Raw genomic sequence first — 18,130 nt, 5'->3', positions numbered from 1 at the left:
GATGATTTAAAGAATACTGAATTATGATTTCACTTAGGCTTCTGTTTGGATCAGGCTAACTGTGATTATAAAATAAGTCTTGTATCAGCCCGATCTGTGAGAGAAACCTGCTGTCAGCTGCCTCATGCGGCAGGTCTAATTCTCTTCTTATGCCATTTCACATGGATGTCAATGTTGTTACTCCTAATTTACCCAGCATTTATTCCAAGAGATGCTGCGGTTTCCTCTTTTTCTGACCAGAACTTCTCGGTCACCGTCCTCCTTCGTGCTATGCAGGCCCCTGGGACCATGACAGCACAGCTGGCATTGATCCCCTTCTCGAGGGCACGCTGAGTCCTTTGGGAAAGTCCTGCCCATGCCCATGAGCTGCGTGGCTGGCATTTCCATCCCCAAATGATGCTTCCTTTCTCCATTGAGAGTCCTGTTGGATCCGGCTTTGCCCTGTGCCCTAGAGATGCCCCCTCCCTGGGCTGTCAGGGCAGGGGTGCCCTGCTGCCGTGTCAGTCCCGCGTTTCCCACACTGGATCTGACAGCTAAATGTAGCCAGCGGGGATCTAAATATACCTCAAGCCACAAGGTTGCCGAATACCAAGCCCGGAGGGGGGTGGCAGGCCCTGCTGCTGTGGGAGCCGTGGCCGTATAAGGGTTTCATAATTAGTCAAGGGACTGATTGTCTTGGCTGGACAGAGGCAAGGGCAGGCGAGATGCCATCAGGCGGTAACTGCCCTCGTCCCCACTTCCCGAGGGCAGGATCCAGCTCTGCTTGGAGATGCCCGCATCCTTCGCAGCCTGCCGGGCTGCGGGATCTCCAGGGAGCCCAGCACTTGCCCACACCCTGACCAGCCGCCCACAACTCACTCCTTCGAGTCCTGCTGTTCCTCCGCGGCGGCAGGAATGGAGCCCACAAGTCAGACAAGGATCCTGAAGGTCATTTTATTCCCAGATCTGAGACCTGCCACTGGCTTGGACCAACCCCCAGAATTTGCCAACCGTAACTGCAGGATGTGGCAGGCTCTGGTCCTGGGTGGATCCAGCACCTGGCACCCGGGGTCCGGCACTGATTAGTGCCCTTAGAAGTAAATAAGTAGCTCATTAAGACCACAGAACTGGCTTTCTTGTGGTCTTCATATCCCCGTGAGGAGGCGATAAGCCTGCAGCAATGCTGCAAACCCACCGCTGCTCTCTGGTGTGGAGGTTTTAAATGCGTGTCTGACCAGGTCAGGTATCCACATCGCATCCCCTCACACAGCGAGAGCTGGGGACTTTCCACTTCCCAAAATTTTTCATTTGGGGTCTAGTGTGATGTTTCATTAGGGGGTTTTTTGGCAAGGATTGAGACTTGTTTTGTTATTTAGATCTTTGTTTTAACTAGAAAGGTCAGGTCTGTTGCACTATGAAGGCATCACACAACCATCCTACAAGTCATACATCATAGACCTCATACAGTGTCATTAAATCTATGAACCATAGAAAATGAGGGTGGGAAGGGCCCTCAAGAGGTCACATCTCATCCAACCCCCTGCTCCAAGCAGGACCATCGTTTTCAGGCAAATCGTTGAAAGATTTTGATTGGCGACTATCGCAGAAGGACACGTTCCAGCTTGTCTGAAACTTCCCCCACTTCCCTCCCCCTTCTTCTTTTAAGGCACAGACTATGTGCCAAGTTTCACATGGCATCCAGACTCAAGACAGACCCTTGACTTCCATCTCCCGGCGGCTCTGTTTTTCCATGAATTTCCTGCTGGCTGCAAAAATGTCACCCATCTCCAAGCACATCAGCTTGCAATCTGCACAAAAAGATAAGGCAGGGGTTTCCCAGCTGGAGCGCACACTGGGATTACCGCTCCAGCACCCTGGAACCCTGGGGCGACCTCTCAGCAGGGGAGTTTACTCCAGATGCATCCCAGCTCGCAGTGTGGAAAGAAAAGAGCCAAGCACAACGAAAGTGCCTTGGGCATATCGTCCCGAGCTGATGTTCTGCAAAAGCTGACCTGGGTTTTATTGCAGCTTCCCAAGCTCGGGGCCAGATCAGATGCACTCCCTTCCCAAGCTTGTGGGGGGACGAGGGTGGGATTCTTTGTTCCCAGCCTGAATGGCCAAAAGCGGCTGCCCCATTATGTCTGTGCGCGTCCCCATGAAATCCAGACCAGCCTTGGGACGGCGCCGATACACATGAACACCAACACCCTGCTGCGAACTAGTGAGATGCAACTCGTGTCCAATGGGAAGCGATAGCACTAACAGGAAATATTAACCCTCTCGGCACTGGCAGGAAACACTGCTTTATATACCCACTTTGCTTTCCTGCAGGACCTCTCCAGCCTTCCTATCCCACAATGCCTTGCAGCTTTGGATGAGTCAGAGCATTAGGTCTGACCTGATGCTCCCAAATTTTGTCGCCCAGCTATTAACTCTTCTGTGACGGGAGGAGGCAGGTGGGCAGGCTGTCCTAGAGATCGCAGGAAGAGAGAAGCTTAGCCCCGGAAAAGTCACCAGCTGCGGGCAGGCAGGATTTGGCTCATAGAAATCATAGGAAATGAGGGTTGAAGGGAGCTCAGGAGGTCACATCTAGTGCAAGCCCCTGCTCCAAGCAGGACCAGCTCCAGCTACATCATCCCAGACAAGGCTTTGTGTAGCTGGGTCTTAAAGGATGGAGGCTGCACCACCTCTCTGGGTAACTCGTTCCAGTGCTCACAATAATCTTCTCTCTTGTTCCCTCCTCCTCCTTTTCTTTTCTTGTGATGTCCCTTTGCTGCGGCCTGACCAGCACCAAACCGACTCCTGAGGAGGTCCGGGGCTGGTCCCAGTCGTTCGACAAGCTGATGAAGAACCCGGCCGGCCGGAACGTGTTCCGGGAATTCTTACGGACTGAGTACAGCGAGGAAAACATGCTCTTTTGGTTAGCATGTGAGGAACTCAAAAACGAGTGCAACAAGCACACCATTGATGAGAAGGCCCGGATGATCTATGAGGACTACATCTCCATCCTCTCCCCCAAGGAGGTATAGTGCTTCCGGCATGCCCCTAGCCTCGGGGCTCAATGGGATCTCAGGCAGGGTGTGTGAGCTTCACGCTAAGCTCCATGCACTCCCTCTTCAGCCTTGGGTAGGCCAATATATATATATATTTTAAATGAGACCCCTGAACCCATGCATCTGCTCCTGGAAGGGGCTGTCGGTAGTCCCGAAGTGCCCTAGCATTGCCAGGTCCCCGTGACCCCCGACTCCTGGGCACATGGCTGACTTCCCCGTTGAGAGGCCGGGCCTTATCTCTACTGAGACCTGGATCCTACAACCCTCCTCTGCCTGCACAACTCCCTTAGGATGGAAGGCGTCAAGCCCAAACCTCGTGCACAAAAGGTGTGAAATGAAAACGAATGACACGGGCCACTGGCAGCTCTTCCACTATGCGCGGATAAACTGGACGCCAGTTTGGGCTGGCGTCCAAAGAACTCCACAGGGGTTAATAGTGGCACTCGTTTGCTGTTGCTAGATCTGGTCCCTAATTGGGGTAAAGCAACCACAGCCCAGGACCCTCTTGCATTGCATTTGACATAGTTTATCCCTCTTCTCCCTGGGTCCAGAGCTCAGGCTGTAGCTTGGGGTTCGAGTGCCAGCAGCTTTTGTCTGCAGCACTGTTGTGCTCAAGACTGGGGTAGCCAGACACCCCACATCCCAGCTTTCCAGGTGTCAGGATCCTGCCGTGAAAACCCCCGGGGAACTCAGGCTGGGCTGGCAGGACCCAGCCCTGGGGCAGCTTTTTGCCTTACCATGTTATTTTAAAAGAAAAGTCACCCTCCCTGCTCAGACTCTTGGCTTTTAAAGACCAATACACACAAAGCCGTCTGGACTGGCTCCCCCCTCTCCTAGCCAACAGCATCTCACATGCCCTGTAGCCAGTGCCGCATGTGCACACAACCCTCCAGCCCTCGTTCCTCGGGGAAAGGAGGTGTAAACCCCATGGAGAGGCAGAAAGGGAGCTTTGCAGTGCTGTGACAGATGGCCGGGGCACTGGGGACCTGGGACTGTGGCCTCCTAAAGCAGAAGGATGCTTCTCCCTGCCTGAATGTAACACCTGAACAGGAGGTAGAAAGATGTCCCTGGAGAGCCTGGGATGGGGACGCTCAGCGTGCTGCTGGCTTCTGCCTCGAGAGAGCACCGGAAATCCAACCCTGAGGGATGCTAGCATGGCAACGCTCAATGGCAGCTCAGGAAGGGTCTCTTTGGGTGCGTCTACATGTGCATTAAGGCACTTTTCCTAATGCGCATTAAATTTAGTACCTCCAATGTGAGGTACTAAATCAATATGCATTAGGCTGCCTTAATGCGCCGTATTGCAAGCGCACACTTTTTAGGTGATGCTTAATGCACAGTAGCCTATTTTACTGCGCGTTAGCATAATAGCACATTTTTTACGTGCCACTTTAATGCACAGTAAAGTAGGCTACTGCGCATTAAAAGCGCGCGTGTAGATGTGCCCTCTGGTGCCAGTCAGGCAGCTAAACCCCTTGAAGGGTCCTCGGCCAAGCGAGCAGGGACAGGCAGATGGAAGGGGCTGGATGGAAGCGGCTCAGCCTCTTCCTGCCTGGATGCAGGAGGCTCGTGCCACGCAGCTGGGCCAGGGGTTTTGGGGCTGGGGCGGTGCCCCATGTGTCAGGGAAGGGTGGCGGTCACGCCAGCTAATGGTCTTGTCCTCTCCCCGCCACACAGGTGAGCCTGGATTCCCGGGTGCGCGAGGTCATCAACAGGAAGATGCAGGAGCCCTCATCACACACCTTCGACGACGCGCAGCTGCAGATCTACACCCTCATGCACAGAGACTCCTACCCCCGCTTCCTGAACTCTGCCATATACAAATCGCTGCTCCAGAGCGTCTCCCGGTCATCCTCAGAGTCCTAAGGCCCCCCGCGCCCTCTGCCCCTGACGCCGGCGGCCCGTGGAAGCCCCACAAACAATTTTCTTTTGTATGCCGGTGGACTGGGGGGTGGGGGGCCCCGTCTCACTTCCCCCACATTGTAGGGAAGCCTTGGGGACCAGGAGGGCTGCAGCCCCTTCGCCCTCGTTCCTCACGCTCACCGTCCACCTCCAGTTTTTAGCTTTAGCTACAACCATCACCCTGGTTTCCCGACCACTAAGATGTATCATACCCCTGCCCCCTTCCACGTCCCCTCCATCTTCTTCCTCCCATCCCGTCCTCAGTGACCTTCCTGGCATTGCCTCTTTGAACCAGGGCAGTGCCGTTGTGGGATCGTCCAACTCAGGCCTCACTCTTACTACTGAATCCCGGTCGTCGTCTGGAGCAAGCACGAGGGCGCGGGCAGGAGGTGGCCGCGGGAGAGGAGACTTGAGGGACTGAAGTCAGGCCTGGCCTCTCCCCCGCCCACCCCAAATCCCCACTCATAGGTCTGAAGAGGTCACTTTATCCCACTCCTCACTGGCTGGTCCCCATCTCTCCCCGTCTCCCATTCGAGATGTGTTTCTTTTCTTTTTTTTCTTTTTTTTCTTTTTTTTTTTTTTTACATTTGATTTTCAACGCTTCGTAGTCAACTTTCATTGTGGGACGCGGCAGGGCACATGCCACTGGCTCCGGGCAGCGGCACCCTGCTCTGTGGCGGGAGCTGCGTCCTGTTCAGGGCAGGCGAGGCGTGAAGGACCCATGTCCCCCACTCCAACATTTAACCTCCCACCCCGATCACAGCCCTTCTGCGTGAGCTTCCCAGGCCAACGGTCAAACCAGAGCTGCTCGCTTCCCAGCCGGAGCTGCCTGGCACTGATGGGGAGAAGGAAACTGCACTGTGATACCAGAGGGCTCCCATTCCCCTCCCGTTTTCCATGCCTGGAGGACGGTCTCATGGTGATGGACCCTGCCGCACCCCAGGCCGCAAGCCACGCAGCAGGCCTCCACTGATGGAGGGCAGTTTGCTGTCAGGGCCCCTGCCTGGCTGGGAGGGGATGCCCTGGGAGCGGGCTGGGAATTTCCCCAATGGGCCCTTTTTTCCCCTCCCCAATTTAGATGAGAAACCCAAAGTTTCCCACCAGCTGGGATGTTCAGTTCGTGCAGGCGCCTGGCTTCTTAGCATGTCCCCGAGCAGGGGGCCAAAGCTTCAGGTGGTGCAGGGAAGCCTTAAAAAACCAGCAAAGAGAAAACTAGGGAATCCTGTTCTGGGGGAAATCCTGGTTAGGGATGTTGGGTTCGTGGCAGACCCGGATGCCTGGGTTGTGTCCGGCTGTGCTTGTAATACAGCAGCAAAAAAATACATCTCATGGGAGGGCCGTGGGAAGCCCAGCTTGAGAAAACATGGAGCAAAAGGGGGAAAAGGCTGGGCAGCGGGGAGCCGAGGCAGCAGGTTGAGCAGGGGGGGGAGCAGACCCGGCAGCACCCTTCTGTGATTGGGGGTTGAGGGCAAAACAGAAGCCAAAGAAACCCCTGAGCCCCTCTATAGGATGCGGAGACAGGGCCTGGACCCTGATTGAATCCAGGGCAGAGGCTTTGGAGGGCAAAAATGAGCAGCAGAGAGACTGTCTGTGCCACCCTTCCTACCACCATCCCCAGCAGCCAGGGGTCTGCGCTGGCAGGACCGCCGTGGTTTGCTTATTCCTCTCATTGCTCATGAAAGCAGCGGTTGGAAGACAAGCTGGTGCACTGCCTTCCTCACCAGCCCCTGCCTTTCCAGCTGAAGGAAATCCCATGCGGGGTGGCTTGGTACTCATGCCTGAAGTCCAGAAAGGCCTTGGCGAAGTGTCGTGATTGCTGAGCGTGTCCCCATCCCAATTCAAACCCAGTCTCAGCCTCCCCTACCCGCCTTCGCGCAGAGCCCATGTCAGGAACGGGGAGATCTGTCGTTCTACCCCAGCTGGGCTTGGAGCGGAGACAGCTGCAAGGAGCAGGACATGCACCACTTCCAAACTGATGGTAACCCTCCACCTTGCACCTCGTGCCCTGCGAAGGATGCTTGTGCAGCTGCGTGATCCAGGCTGTGAGTTGAAAGGAGATGTGGTGGGATACAATTCCTGCCAGAGATCTGCAGCTCTTTGGGTTAAAAACAGGGCCGGGAGGGGGCGGGGGACCAACCCTAGTGCGCACGGCCAGGTCTTTTTCAGTATTAATGGGTAAGGGTACTTCGGGAGCAATACCCCAGTACGCTCCAGTACTCCAGCTCCAGGCATGACTTCTTACCGTAGTGCTACTGCCATGTCTGGGACTCCTATTGCCAAATAGTGTATCTTTGTAAATAAAGGGACCCTCCTTCCCCCAGCAGCGTGGCAGCCTGGTTCGGTGTTGAGTGTATTTGCAGTGGTCTCTCTTGCGAGTGTTCCCACGGGACGGGAAACGCGGCGGGTGGCAAATCTATAATATATGTATATTTTTGTAACGCATGAGGACTTGTTTACTTGAGCTGCCTGCTGTAGCTCCCATAGCTAGGACATTTCTACCAACAGCCATTGCCCTTCACTATGAAACACAGCCAACACCATGACACAGCCAGCTGGATGGCCCCCCCCACACACACAAACACATGCAAATTTGGCCCAAAGCTGTTCTGTACCTCCCTACCATCTTGAAAGTCTCTGTTGCGATGTAAAAGGATGATGATAGTCTTTACTGTCTGTACTGTCTTTACCAAAAAAAAAACAAAAAAAAAAACTCATGGTTTTAATATTTATCTTCCCCTTCACTTCCCTCCAAAAAAAAAAAAAAAAAAGAATACTAATTTAGGGACACTGGTTCTTTTTATTGAAGATATTTTTTAAACAAACCAGAGAAAAGAGAAAAAAAAAACTGTCTCCTCTCTTGTATTCTTTGTTTCGCGGGACCAGGTGTGTTGCAGTAAGGTTAGTTCCCTTTCCACAAGCTGGACGTACAGTGCCAAAAAGAAGCCTATTCTTAAGGAGGAGACCAGGCTGGTTTAGGTAGGAACGCTGTCACCTCCACCCTACAGCAGATAGAGATGCGCGGGTGACGCTCCCCTCCCAGCAGGACCGACTGCCTCCACTTTGCAAGAAGCTGCAGGGATTGTGCTGGTGGGTGAAGGGAAGCTGGAGACCCCCCAGGCCAAACCCTGCAAGATTCCCATCGTGATAGCCTGGACTCAGTATTACCAACTCGTGATTTTTGGCGTCGTTCTTAAAGTCTACAGTTCAGGAATGTGAAAAACTTCACCCTTTCTTTCATACATAAGATGGGTCGGGTTGGTGGAGCTGCATGCACACCCATCCCCTATCAAGTTGGCAATACTGTGAACTATCATCAGCAGGCATAGCTTTGTGTGCTGGGGGCGCTATGGAAGGGTGCATCAGTAGCACGCCAACACTGCTGGCTGACCCAAGTCGGGCAACAGCACATGCATTGTCAGGGTAAGGCCCCAGGTGCTTTCATCTGTCCCGAATCATCAGAAAGGCGGTGCTAGGATTCCTGCCTGCCAGCCCTGCTGAAGGAGGAAATTAGGCCACTGCATGCAGAGTTTAGGTGGAGGAGAGGATAGCCAGGGGACATCTGAGCAGAAAAGCCAGAGGCAGGTGCATGTCAAGAGCATGCGGTGTATGCTAAAAGGCTACCACCAAAAGCAGCTGCATTCGTGGCCTGTACCCCGTGGGCAGAAGCAATTCGGGGTCAAGAGAGGGAATGTGGCAGCACTTTTTCAACCCAAGAGAAGAAAATAAAAGTGTTCCATGTAGGTGGAAACAGCCTCTGCAGGGCCTCCCCCGTGCAGGAGATGGAAGTAAATTCCCCCAGCCCTTTATAGCACCTGGCTGGTTCCCCACAGGCAGCCCTGTTTGGCTTCTCTAGGATCTGTGCGCACACATCAAGACAGACTGAATTTGGCTCCGACATGCCTTCATGGGCTGGAAGGACTCCATGCTGGGTGTCGGAGAAAACAGCCCTCTGCTCCGGTAGCATTTCTGGGAGATTGAGTGAAAGCCCCATATGGACCTAGAAAGGGGAAGTGTGAATATGCCCAGCTTTGCTGAGCCAGCCTGCCCACGCGTGGATGTCGTGACCAGAGGGCTCCTGGTCCTATATCAGAGGCAGGAGGCTTAGAAGGATGCTGAGCTGTCTGTGCCCCTCCCTCCCCACCGAAACACTTGGATTCTGCAGGACAGTGATGATCGTAAGCAAAGGCCTCTGGAAAGCACAGGGCCCCAAGCAGCATTGGTCTGCATTGCCTTCAGCCTCGCTGCCTCTGCCGATCGCATCTCCGTTATAGCGAGCTAACCTATCTGGTCTCATGCTTATTATTAACCATGCGTTTCAGCATCTTACGAGTGAGTCACGCAATGCCCCTGGCTGCTGGAATGCTTTTAATTGATGGTTTTCCTTACACGCAGCCCTATCTGTGTGGGCTTGGTCATATCCCAGACGTTAAGAGAAGATGACAAGTCCAATGCCAAGGTTTTCTTTTGGATCACAGGCTTGGAAGGGAACCAGCTGATTAGGGTGTAGACAGCTCCACCAATCTGCCACCCATCAGAGCCAATCCCCTTGGGGGTGGGAAGGGGAATGCCTGCACAGAAGCAATTTTTTAGCTCACGAATCTCGACTGCGTGGTTAGCAGCCTTGGTTACTCGCACCTGGGAACCATGCCCATCTATCTCACAGCACAGCCTTGGGGAGGTACGAGGGGCCACGCAACAGCAGCTGGCATCTGGTGGGCTCACTCTGTCTTCAGGGTGTTGGCTGCAAAGTGCCCACGCGCCTCCATGAGACACCAACAGCTAGGATGACGGTGCCACTGCTGCTCCGGTGCCAGGACGTCTGCAGGGAGCGACGTGTCTCCTGCAATCTTCTTGTTCTCAGGGGACTTGGCTGCCTCCCATGAGGCGTGGGCCCTGAGCCAGCAATCCTCCCTCATGCTACCGGCTGGGGAAAGCCATGAAGAGGAGCTTTCCTTGCGACTGCACGAGCCACTCAGGAGAGCTCCAAGCAGTGAGGAATGTGCTACATGTCCCAGGCTCCAATATCCATCTGGTCCCACCGGCTGGAGGAAAAGCCATGGGGCTTCTCCCTCTCGGTGCAGGGAGGTCGCCGTCCAAGGGGGTGAGTGGATTGCAAAGACCTTTTGCAAATGAGATCTGATCTGGAACACCTGATCTGCAAGTCTGATCTGGAGCTGATCTGCAACAGCCCCAGGGGTTCAAGGGACTTGTTCCAAAGCTGTCCTAACCTTGATAGGAAGCACCCACCCTCCCACACCTTTCCTCCCCTGTTCAATGTGCAGACAGCCACAAGAGGACCAGGCCAAGTTCTCCTCTGCTTTACTGCAGGGAAGCCCTGGCCCACCAGGTTCCCATCCCCGAGGTCCCCAGTGCCATCGTGTCTGTAGCACAGTCCTGGAGCTTGAACCATCACCTGCTCCATTCTTCCTCAGCTCGCTGCTTCTGGGTGCTGCTTCCTGGGGTTAATCTGGAGATACTGAATGTGCTAAAGGCTTACAAGCACTTGGTAGAATTGGATGCTAAGACTTATGATTGTCCCTGGTAGCTCACCTCCCTCTCCACGTCCAGCCTGACCCACGGTTTTGCTTCTGAAGCCGAGCTGAAGAAAAACCACAGAGCAATAAAGGGAATGACCAGGTTCTCACAGGCTTTCAACACCCAGAGCTTCTCATCAGCCTCAGCTGGGAATTTCTATGTGTCAAGACCTCCGGAAAATCTCGTTTTCTCTCTGAGCCTTGAGGGCAGGCAGTGGGGGCTGCAGGCCTGTACAGAAGGGCAAAGCCCCTGTGCACATGGAGGTCATTGCAGAACTCCTTCCTCTCCCTGCTTTGAGGTTCAATCAATCGCAGACTCAGCGCTGGCCTTTCCATCCTGAAATGCGGTGCCTGGCTCCATTCCCTGGGCAGACTCTGCTGGCTAGAGGGTCCTCTGTGACTTTGCAGGTTAGAGGAATCTACCTATGTTACAGGTTCACCTGAATGACAAGCCGGTCTCTCCACCTACTGCTTTCATGGGTTATCAGAACTCTTTTCCCCTCTCCATCAGAAAGCAAAACATGATAGCATCTTCACTGCAACATCAGTGACTTCACAAACTACATGTTCTTTATTTGTCTTTACAGCAACCCTCCCGCCCAATGCTTTCAAATACCAGACAAGATCACAGGCATCTCACAAATGCAACACCCTCAGCCATACTGGTATCACTTCTGAGTAACACGGCTGACTTCCAGCTGAACTCAGAGGCCGGAGACCTGCCCCTGCTCTCCCCACGTCCCACTGCATGTAATCAACTGGTCTAAATCCTGCAGTGGGCACTTGAGCAAAGCCTCCATTAGCCACAGCTGCAATTTTGCTTGGCAAGCAGCTGTAGGATCTGGCCCAGTGGTTTCCGATTCTTTGAACCAATGAAAAACAAAAGTCTGTGCGTTTCCAATCACAGAGAAATCTCCAGGAAAGGGCAACGTCGGTAAAACTGCCTGGGCATTTTGTACAGCTGATTTGGAGCCCAGATCAGAGAGCTGAGGCTGAAACCCCTAACCCCATTTTTGATCAAGGTTCAGATGCTCACTGGGTCTGACTATCCCACCAGCAAGAGCCCGTACAGCCAGAAGCCACAGCACCCCAGCAGCTCCCATCGCTGACACTAAACTCTGGTGCAGCTAATGCCAAGTGCAGCAAGCAGCAAACTCAGAACTGGCAAAAAAAATAATGTTTAATACTGTTTGGAAAGAATGGCAATGCTTTTCTTTGATGAGAAAATAAAAGACGAAAGGGGGTAGTGAACTCTCCTGCTAAATGCCTGCCCCGCCAGGGGCCGCTCGCCACTGCCGCACAGAAAGGGGCCAGGCCTCCCTCGGACAATGCGCTTGGTGCGTGACACAAAGGAAACTCACTTGGGATACGATACACAATTGCCGGAGAAGCTGGAGAATGCACGGTTTGTTCTGGGCCGCGTTCGGCTGCCGCGGTCGGGTTCCAAGATGTCTCAGCAGAACTGCAAGAGATCAGACTTGCTGCGAATGAGGCCACGCCGGCTGCCATGAAAGAGCCCTAGATCAAGGGGTTGCCAGCAAAGGGGAGGGGATCTGAAGCTGGCAGCACATGCTGCTCCTGGAGAAGAGGGTGCCTTCCCTCTCTATTAGCAGAGGACTTCCCCAGCCCCTGGAGCCACTGTTTTGATCCCGTAGCTGGGGAAGCCGGCAACCACAGCATGTGAGTGATGCTCAATAGGCAACACGGTGCTCAGAGCAGAAGCCAGACTCCTGGGTTCTTATCCCAGACTCATCGGCACATTGGGCTAGTCACTATCTTGGGTTCCCCTGGTTTCTATCCTGGGTGTAACAGCACGGAGAGGGCCAGCCAGCATCTGGAATGTGCCTTGGAGGAAGGCAGCTGCATATTCATTGCCAAGAGGATGCACAGCAACTACAAGAGGCGTCCCCCACAATACCCGCCCCGCTCAGTATGAACAATGGCTGCGGCTGCCCTACCTTCCAGCGGTTCCCACACTCGTTACACACGACAAAGGTGGTCATGGGCTCGTCGGAGCTGCGTGTCTGCACCTGCGTGTGAAAGGCAGGGAGGTGAGAGTCCATGTTGTACCCACCCCTGCCAGAAAGATTTCCACGGGGGCAGGTGGGGAGAAGTGTTGGCTTGGTAGCTATCAGGAGGCCCCAGGTTTACTTGTCAGAAAGCAGATGGGATGGTAAGGAAGAGGTCTCCTGGGACCTCATCTGGCAGGCTGCATGGAGGATCGGGCAGGTGTGAGAGCAGCCTTTCAGGAGCCAACAGTCATAGCACCCCAGAGGTTGCCCTGCTCATATGCAGCACGAGCCAGGGTACAGGGCCTGGCTCCAAGAAATGCCATGGGTCTCTGGAGAGAGGCTGAGCACAGGCAGTTTCCCCTGGCCTCACCCGGACCAGGGAGGGTCCTGCCCCAAGCGCTCTGGCCAGGCTGCAGGACTGACCTGAGTGTAAGTGCAGTTCTTCTTCTTGCATTTGCCACAAGTGAAGAGGTCGGTCTGAGTGCCACCCGTCTTGGCCATCTGGTGCTCCCGGATTGCCTCTTTCGTCATAGCCTTCCTGATCTCCTTCAGCTCGTTACTGGCCATTTCCTTCCAAGGAGGGAACACAGCTACATCAGTCCAGCTTCACCACCCACAGCCACCACCCTACTGCAGCACAGGGAGGCAACAGCCAGCAGGGTAGACCAAGGGGACGGGTAACAGCCCGTGGCATGTCCCACTGCTAGGGCACCCACTCATGTCTAGCCCAGGCCACCTGTGGCCAATGGGAAATGAGCTCAGCCTAAATCAGAGTAGACAACTGTCCCCACCACAAAGCCCACCAGCAACTGGCCCTGCTGGAACCTTTAACAGAGAGGCCTGGTATTGAAGCACCTGAGGATTAGGGCAGGGAAACATACTGCTGCTACTCACTGCTACACAGAAGGCTTCAGCTTGTAGAGCTTCCACAGTGAAAATGTAATTCCCCAAACATGATATTTGGCCCTGAAAGATGCATGCATGTTGGAGTCCTAAGACTGGTGTCTCTGACCCACCTCCGAGGTCATCACAGCAATCTGCTCTGGGGTGATTGCCCCGCACAGCACATTCTTCCTCAGCTCGGGGTTCTTGGAGTCCTTCAGGTTGGAGATGCGGCTCCTCACCCGGTTCTTGTACTTCATGTCAGTGTTCTTGACATCTTGGTATATACGTATCAGGGCCGTTAAGGAGCTAGACAGGGAATAAAATCAGCCCTGCCACCACCCAATGCTCTCAAAGCACGTTCCAACCAGTAATGAATTAAAGCCTTGCAGCTTTAACGAGGCAGGGGAGGGTAACTGTGACCAGTGACTAGATGAGGGCTGCACAGGTGCGGCTCTGGCTTCCACTTGTTCTGCAGGCTGCTCCTCACTGAGGCATTAGCCTTGCCACACTGCCCAGCAGTAGCACCGCAGTCATGCTGTCTTTGGTGGAAGTGGGCTGCTACCTGGTTCCCCCGGCCTGGATATCAGCATATTCCTTCGAGGGGGTGGAAGTGAGGGGAGGTCTCCAGGGGGAAGCCTGGACCTGGCGGCAGGAGGCAGCATCCCAAGAGGATGAGGAACCAAGCCAAGGCAAGTGCCTCGCCAAGGCGTCAAAGAGAAACGACTGACATCGATCACACCAGTACGGGCTTTGGTCTGAGCTGCAACCCCAACTCTGAGCCCCCAAGAGCAGAAGCGCTGCGCTGACAGGTACAGGCTAAAGCTGCTCACCTCTGCAAGCAGCCTCTGACCTATCCCCCAGCACTGCAAGGATATATTCTTCAATCTGGGCGGCGAGATGCTCACAGTCCGCCCCGATGGCGACGTGGTCACCTGTAAAATTACAGGAACAAGGAGCACAAACACCAGTCACTTTCAAACAGCCACGGGAGCCCCCAGCCCTGAGGTCAGAGACTCTGGGAGCCCACGGCGATTGATTTGGAGGCACACGGCCCCTCCCTTCATCACACGGAGGGCGCAGCCTTTGAAATACAACTGTGATCAAACCCAGCAGTCCCCCACCAACCTCATCGGAGGGCTGCGCATGGCAATGCAATGCTGAGCTTGGCCTGCAGAGGCAACAACATGCATTGCTACAGGCACCATCCTTGCGGGGCCCGATTCTAGCCTTACTGTGGTGTAAATCAGGAGCCACACTTGGCTCAGTGGAGTTTTATGGCATTAAACCTGGTGCAGCCAGAACCAGTCCTAGTGCCTCTTCTTGACCAAACTGCCCTGCGCCCCCATTCACCCTGCCCTCCTCTTGCTTCTTACTGGCCATGGCTGGAGCAAAGCAGCTGGTCAAATCAAAGCAAACCACTTCAGGGGAGGGATATTAAGCAAGCTAAGTGATGCAACAAGGGCATGTGTCTGGCTATGGGACATGGCACGTGACTGGTGAGCAGCAGGGGACGTGCAGCCTGAGCATGAAACCCCATTAGGCCGAGGAGATGAGGGACAAGGGAGGGATGAGCAGAGGCTGCAGGGGAGACTTCTCCAGGCTGGACAGCAGGTTTGCTGGAAAACAGATGCATGAGCCTAATGCTTCAAATACACAGTGCTGAGCCCCCACCAGGCATCAGCTGGGGAAGCAAGAGGGAAACCGAGAGACAGATTTCTCCCAGAGTCCTTCCAGATGTTCAACCTTTGGAAGACTCTGCTCCAACCCAGCTGCATTCCCTAGAAGTCCTGCCCCAAGGGCAGGATATAAGCAGCATCAGTGTGGCCACTAGCAACCCAGCATGCTGAGACCCAGCCCTGCTTTCCCCAAGGGCAGGAAGGGCTGTCAGCCAAGGTTTAAAGCAATCAGACAAGGCTGTGTGCTGGGCACGAAGCAAATGCTTTGGTGCAATGAGGTGAGAGGCAGAAGATTCCCAGTGGCAGGTGGATGTCGGCCTTCTCCAGACGGCCCCCTTGAAAAGGCCACAGCGTTATGTAGGGGACTAAGGACTGCAGTGCTGCTCCATGAGGACTGTCCTGACTCAGCCCTGGCCCCTAGGCCCAGATCAGTCCTGCAACAGGCATGGAGGTCCAAAGTGCCTTCCCACTGGCAGCCAGCGCGGTCCTTGAGGCCAGGCCTCTGGGTTACTCACTGTCACTCTGCAGAGCAGAAGTCAGCATCTCTCTGCATTTGTTGCGGACAGCATCGCAGGTGACAGGCACCGGAGGGAAGGTGGTGATTTTGGGGGTGGTCGGTGTCTTCGGCGCATCCTGCCTTTTGTTGGAGCTAAAAGAGAAACTTCACCTGTCAGAATGTCTCAGTTCAGGGCAAAGCAGTGTAGGGAGCAGTGGGCATGGGGTCAAGTGGCCTGTTAATCACAACATAGAGCCAGTCAGGAAAAACCCAACACAAAGATGCTTGTCAGTGGCTGTCCCCCAAATTTTCACACAGTGTTGACCTGAATCTGAGCACAGCTCTCCCCTAGCCAGATGTGGCTGTTGAAGCCGGTGGGTACTGGCCAGCTTGGCTGGTAGTTTAAGGGGCAGGATACAATATCATCCATGTTAAGAGATTTAATCCACAGAACACATTAAACCGTTCTACTCCTGGATGTCAATAGAAAAGACACTCGCAAAGCCAAAGGACACTGCTGACTGCCCACATTTACATCCAGACGCAGAGTTTGGCTCTGGTGTTTTGGCAGATGGACATGGTATTTTGCGGTGACAGACAAGAGTTGCCTGCAGCATGTCTGGGGCGATGCCCTTACGCTGGACAATCAACCAGTGAACAAAAGGAATCTGCTTCTCCAAAACACTGTTTGAGAGAAGGCGTTTCATAGAGATGTTTCTGAGGAAGGAGTTGGGACTGCATGATCCTGGTACCTCCAGCATGGGGAGAACAAGAGAGAACTTCAGAGCCACTTTCCTCACCCCCCATGATCAACTCAGTCCAGGACCCAGCCCCGTAACTATGAGTTTCCTGGTTAAACTCTGCACGCAGAGGGCCTGGCTCCAATTAGTGAGGGCATTTATCATGATAATCTGCAACCCTCCCCCCCACACTGAATATTCACACTTGTCACTTTGGGGAGTTTTTCCCTATTTAGGAATGAGCAATGTTAGAATAGGTCTCGAGTTATATTGCCTGGTTAGGATTTCAAGAATAGGACCAACGTGGCATTTTTATTTATTTATTTATTTTTTGCTCTTGGCAGAAGGGAGAAGGATCCCTAGTTTTACTTGGAGGGTAAACACCATAAAACGTGCCGCAAAGCAGTTAAGCAGGTCATTAAAGTGAAGCAGTTTGTTAAAATATGTATTACCGTCTACTCTTGGCAGTCTGAAAGCAGAACAGGGCAAGGACAGGCCAAGCCGTACTCAGGCTAGGAATATTTAGGTACACCCATCATGTTTTACACCTACTTCTATGCCTCACTTCACCCAGTTATCCCATTAGTCACTCCTGCAAAATGCAGCGCCTGTAAAAAAAAAACCTCTCGCCCTTCAAATAAGCCTAGTGCTTGTTGAATGAGCAGGGTGATGTTAGCCGGGTGACCTCAGTGACTGCCTAGTGAATCCCTACTCTGAGGAGGCAGTGCCAGCAGAGACGTGGACCCCACTGCCAGTCTCACCAGCTCAAGGTCTACGCCAGCGATTCTCAACTGGGATCCTGGAAACCCTTGTGGTGCCACCAGATCCTTTGACAAGGGCTCTGAGGTGTGAGGAGATAAAGCACAGAGCAGGGAGGAGATAAGCAGGGTGTGAGGAGATAAGCAGACAAGCTAAGCTGCTAACCACAGGCTTAGGCTTGCCCTGCCTGGATGATTCACTGCCCAGCTCCTCTGCAAGGTGAACCATGTAATATATAACTGAGTTTCTGTGGATTGAGTGGCACCCATTTCAAGAGTGATGGAGAGGGGGCTCAGTTCGAATGAGGGGGGCCTCCAGTTCAAAAAGGCTGAGAACCCCTGGTCTAAGCACCCGGGCAGGGGAGCAAGGCCAAGCCCACTCAGCCACTCTGTGCTGTAGCTTCCCACGAAAGGGACAGTCCCCACACCAGCAATTTCAGCAGGGCTGCACGCGTACAACCAAATCGTATAACAAAGCGGTTCTCCCAGAGCCCAATGGGAGAAATTTAAATCCAGCAGTGGGAAATGCAACCCTGCTCCCCACCTTCCTGCCAAGCTGGCACCCAGAGGGAAGGGGCACGCAGCAGGGCTTCTGTACCCCTAGATGCTGTGGCAGGAGGCTCCGACCAGAGCAACCAGGGTATCTAGGTGGCAGGGCAGGAAGGGAGGAGTGTGCAACTGCCAATGCACCACATCAAGGAGAGCAGCCCCTGTGTTAGCCCCACGCCCTGTTATAAGCTGTGCATTGTACAATACCCGCCCCCATTCAGATCCCTGCTTCGGAGACTGAAGGGGAAGAAGTGAAGTTCCCTCATCATTAGCTTGACTCAGCTTCTGTCTTGTGGTTTTTCCCCAGCGATATTAAAATCCTGCCAGGGACCTTCCCCAGAAAGCCTGGCTCCTAACGGGGGTCTTATCCAAAGGCCAGGCAGTGGAATGATTCAGTTGAATGCTCATCTTTCAGGCCTCTGCCTCCCCAGTTGACCTGCCAGCAAGAGCTGGAAAAAACAGTGATATTTTATATGGATACATATCCATTGGAGCAGAGCCCAAGGACATTAATTCACTCCCAATAGGCCAGCTGCCAGCATCAGG

General features: G+C 53.9%; 2 protein-coding genes across 3 annotated transcripts in view; one reads left to right on the top strand and one right to left on the bottom strand.

The window, feature by feature from the left end:
• Positions 1–7,780, top strand: part of RGS19 (regulator of G-protein signaling 19) — a 31,668-nt gene extending 23,888 nt beyond the window's left edge. Inside the window, exons 5-6 of the mRNA XM_019510085.1 lie at positions 2,768–3,002; positions 4,710–7,780. Of these exons, the coding sequence (XP_019365630.1) occupies positions 2,768–3,002; positions 4,710–4,898 (424 nt within the window). The 3' untranslated portion in view covers positions 4,899–7,780. The remainder of the gene's footprint in view (positions 1–2,767; positions 3,003–4,709) is intronic.
• The window catches only part of TCEA2 (transcription elongation factor A2), a 30,934-nt gene continuing 20,515 nt past the window's right edge, over positions 7,712–18,130 (bottom strand). Inside the window, exons 5-10 of one of the 2 annotated variants that reach the window (XM_019510083.1) lie at positions 15,557–15,690; positions 14,241–14,297; positions 13,497–13,651; positions 12,904–13,050; positions 12,427–12,498; positions 7,712–11,970 (exon numbers count right to left, since the gene is read on the bottom strand). In XM_019510083.1, the coding sequence (XP_019365628.1) occupies positions 11,941–11,970; positions 12,427–12,498; positions 12,904–13,050; positions 13,497–13,651; positions 14,241–14,297; positions 15,557–15,690 (595 nt within the window). In that variant the 3' untranslated portion in view covers positions 7,712–11,940. The remainder of the gene's footprint in view (positions 11,971–12,426; positions 12,499–12,903; positions 13,051–13,496; positions 13,652–14,240; positions 14,298–15,556; positions 15,691–18,130) is intronic. The other variant, XM_019510084.1, reaches the window with a different exon arrangement.

Source organism: Gavialis gangeticus, unplaced genomic scaffold, assembly GCF_001723915.1.
Source record: "Gavialis gangeticus isolate Ggan-Ray unplaced genomic scaffold, GavGan_comp1, whole genome shotgun sequence".
NCBI classification, from domain to species: domain Eukaryota; kingdom Metazoa; phylum Chordata; order Crocodylia; family Gavialidae; genus Gavialis; species Gavialis gangeticus.
This window is presented reverse-complemented; position numbering and strand designations above follow the sequence as displayed.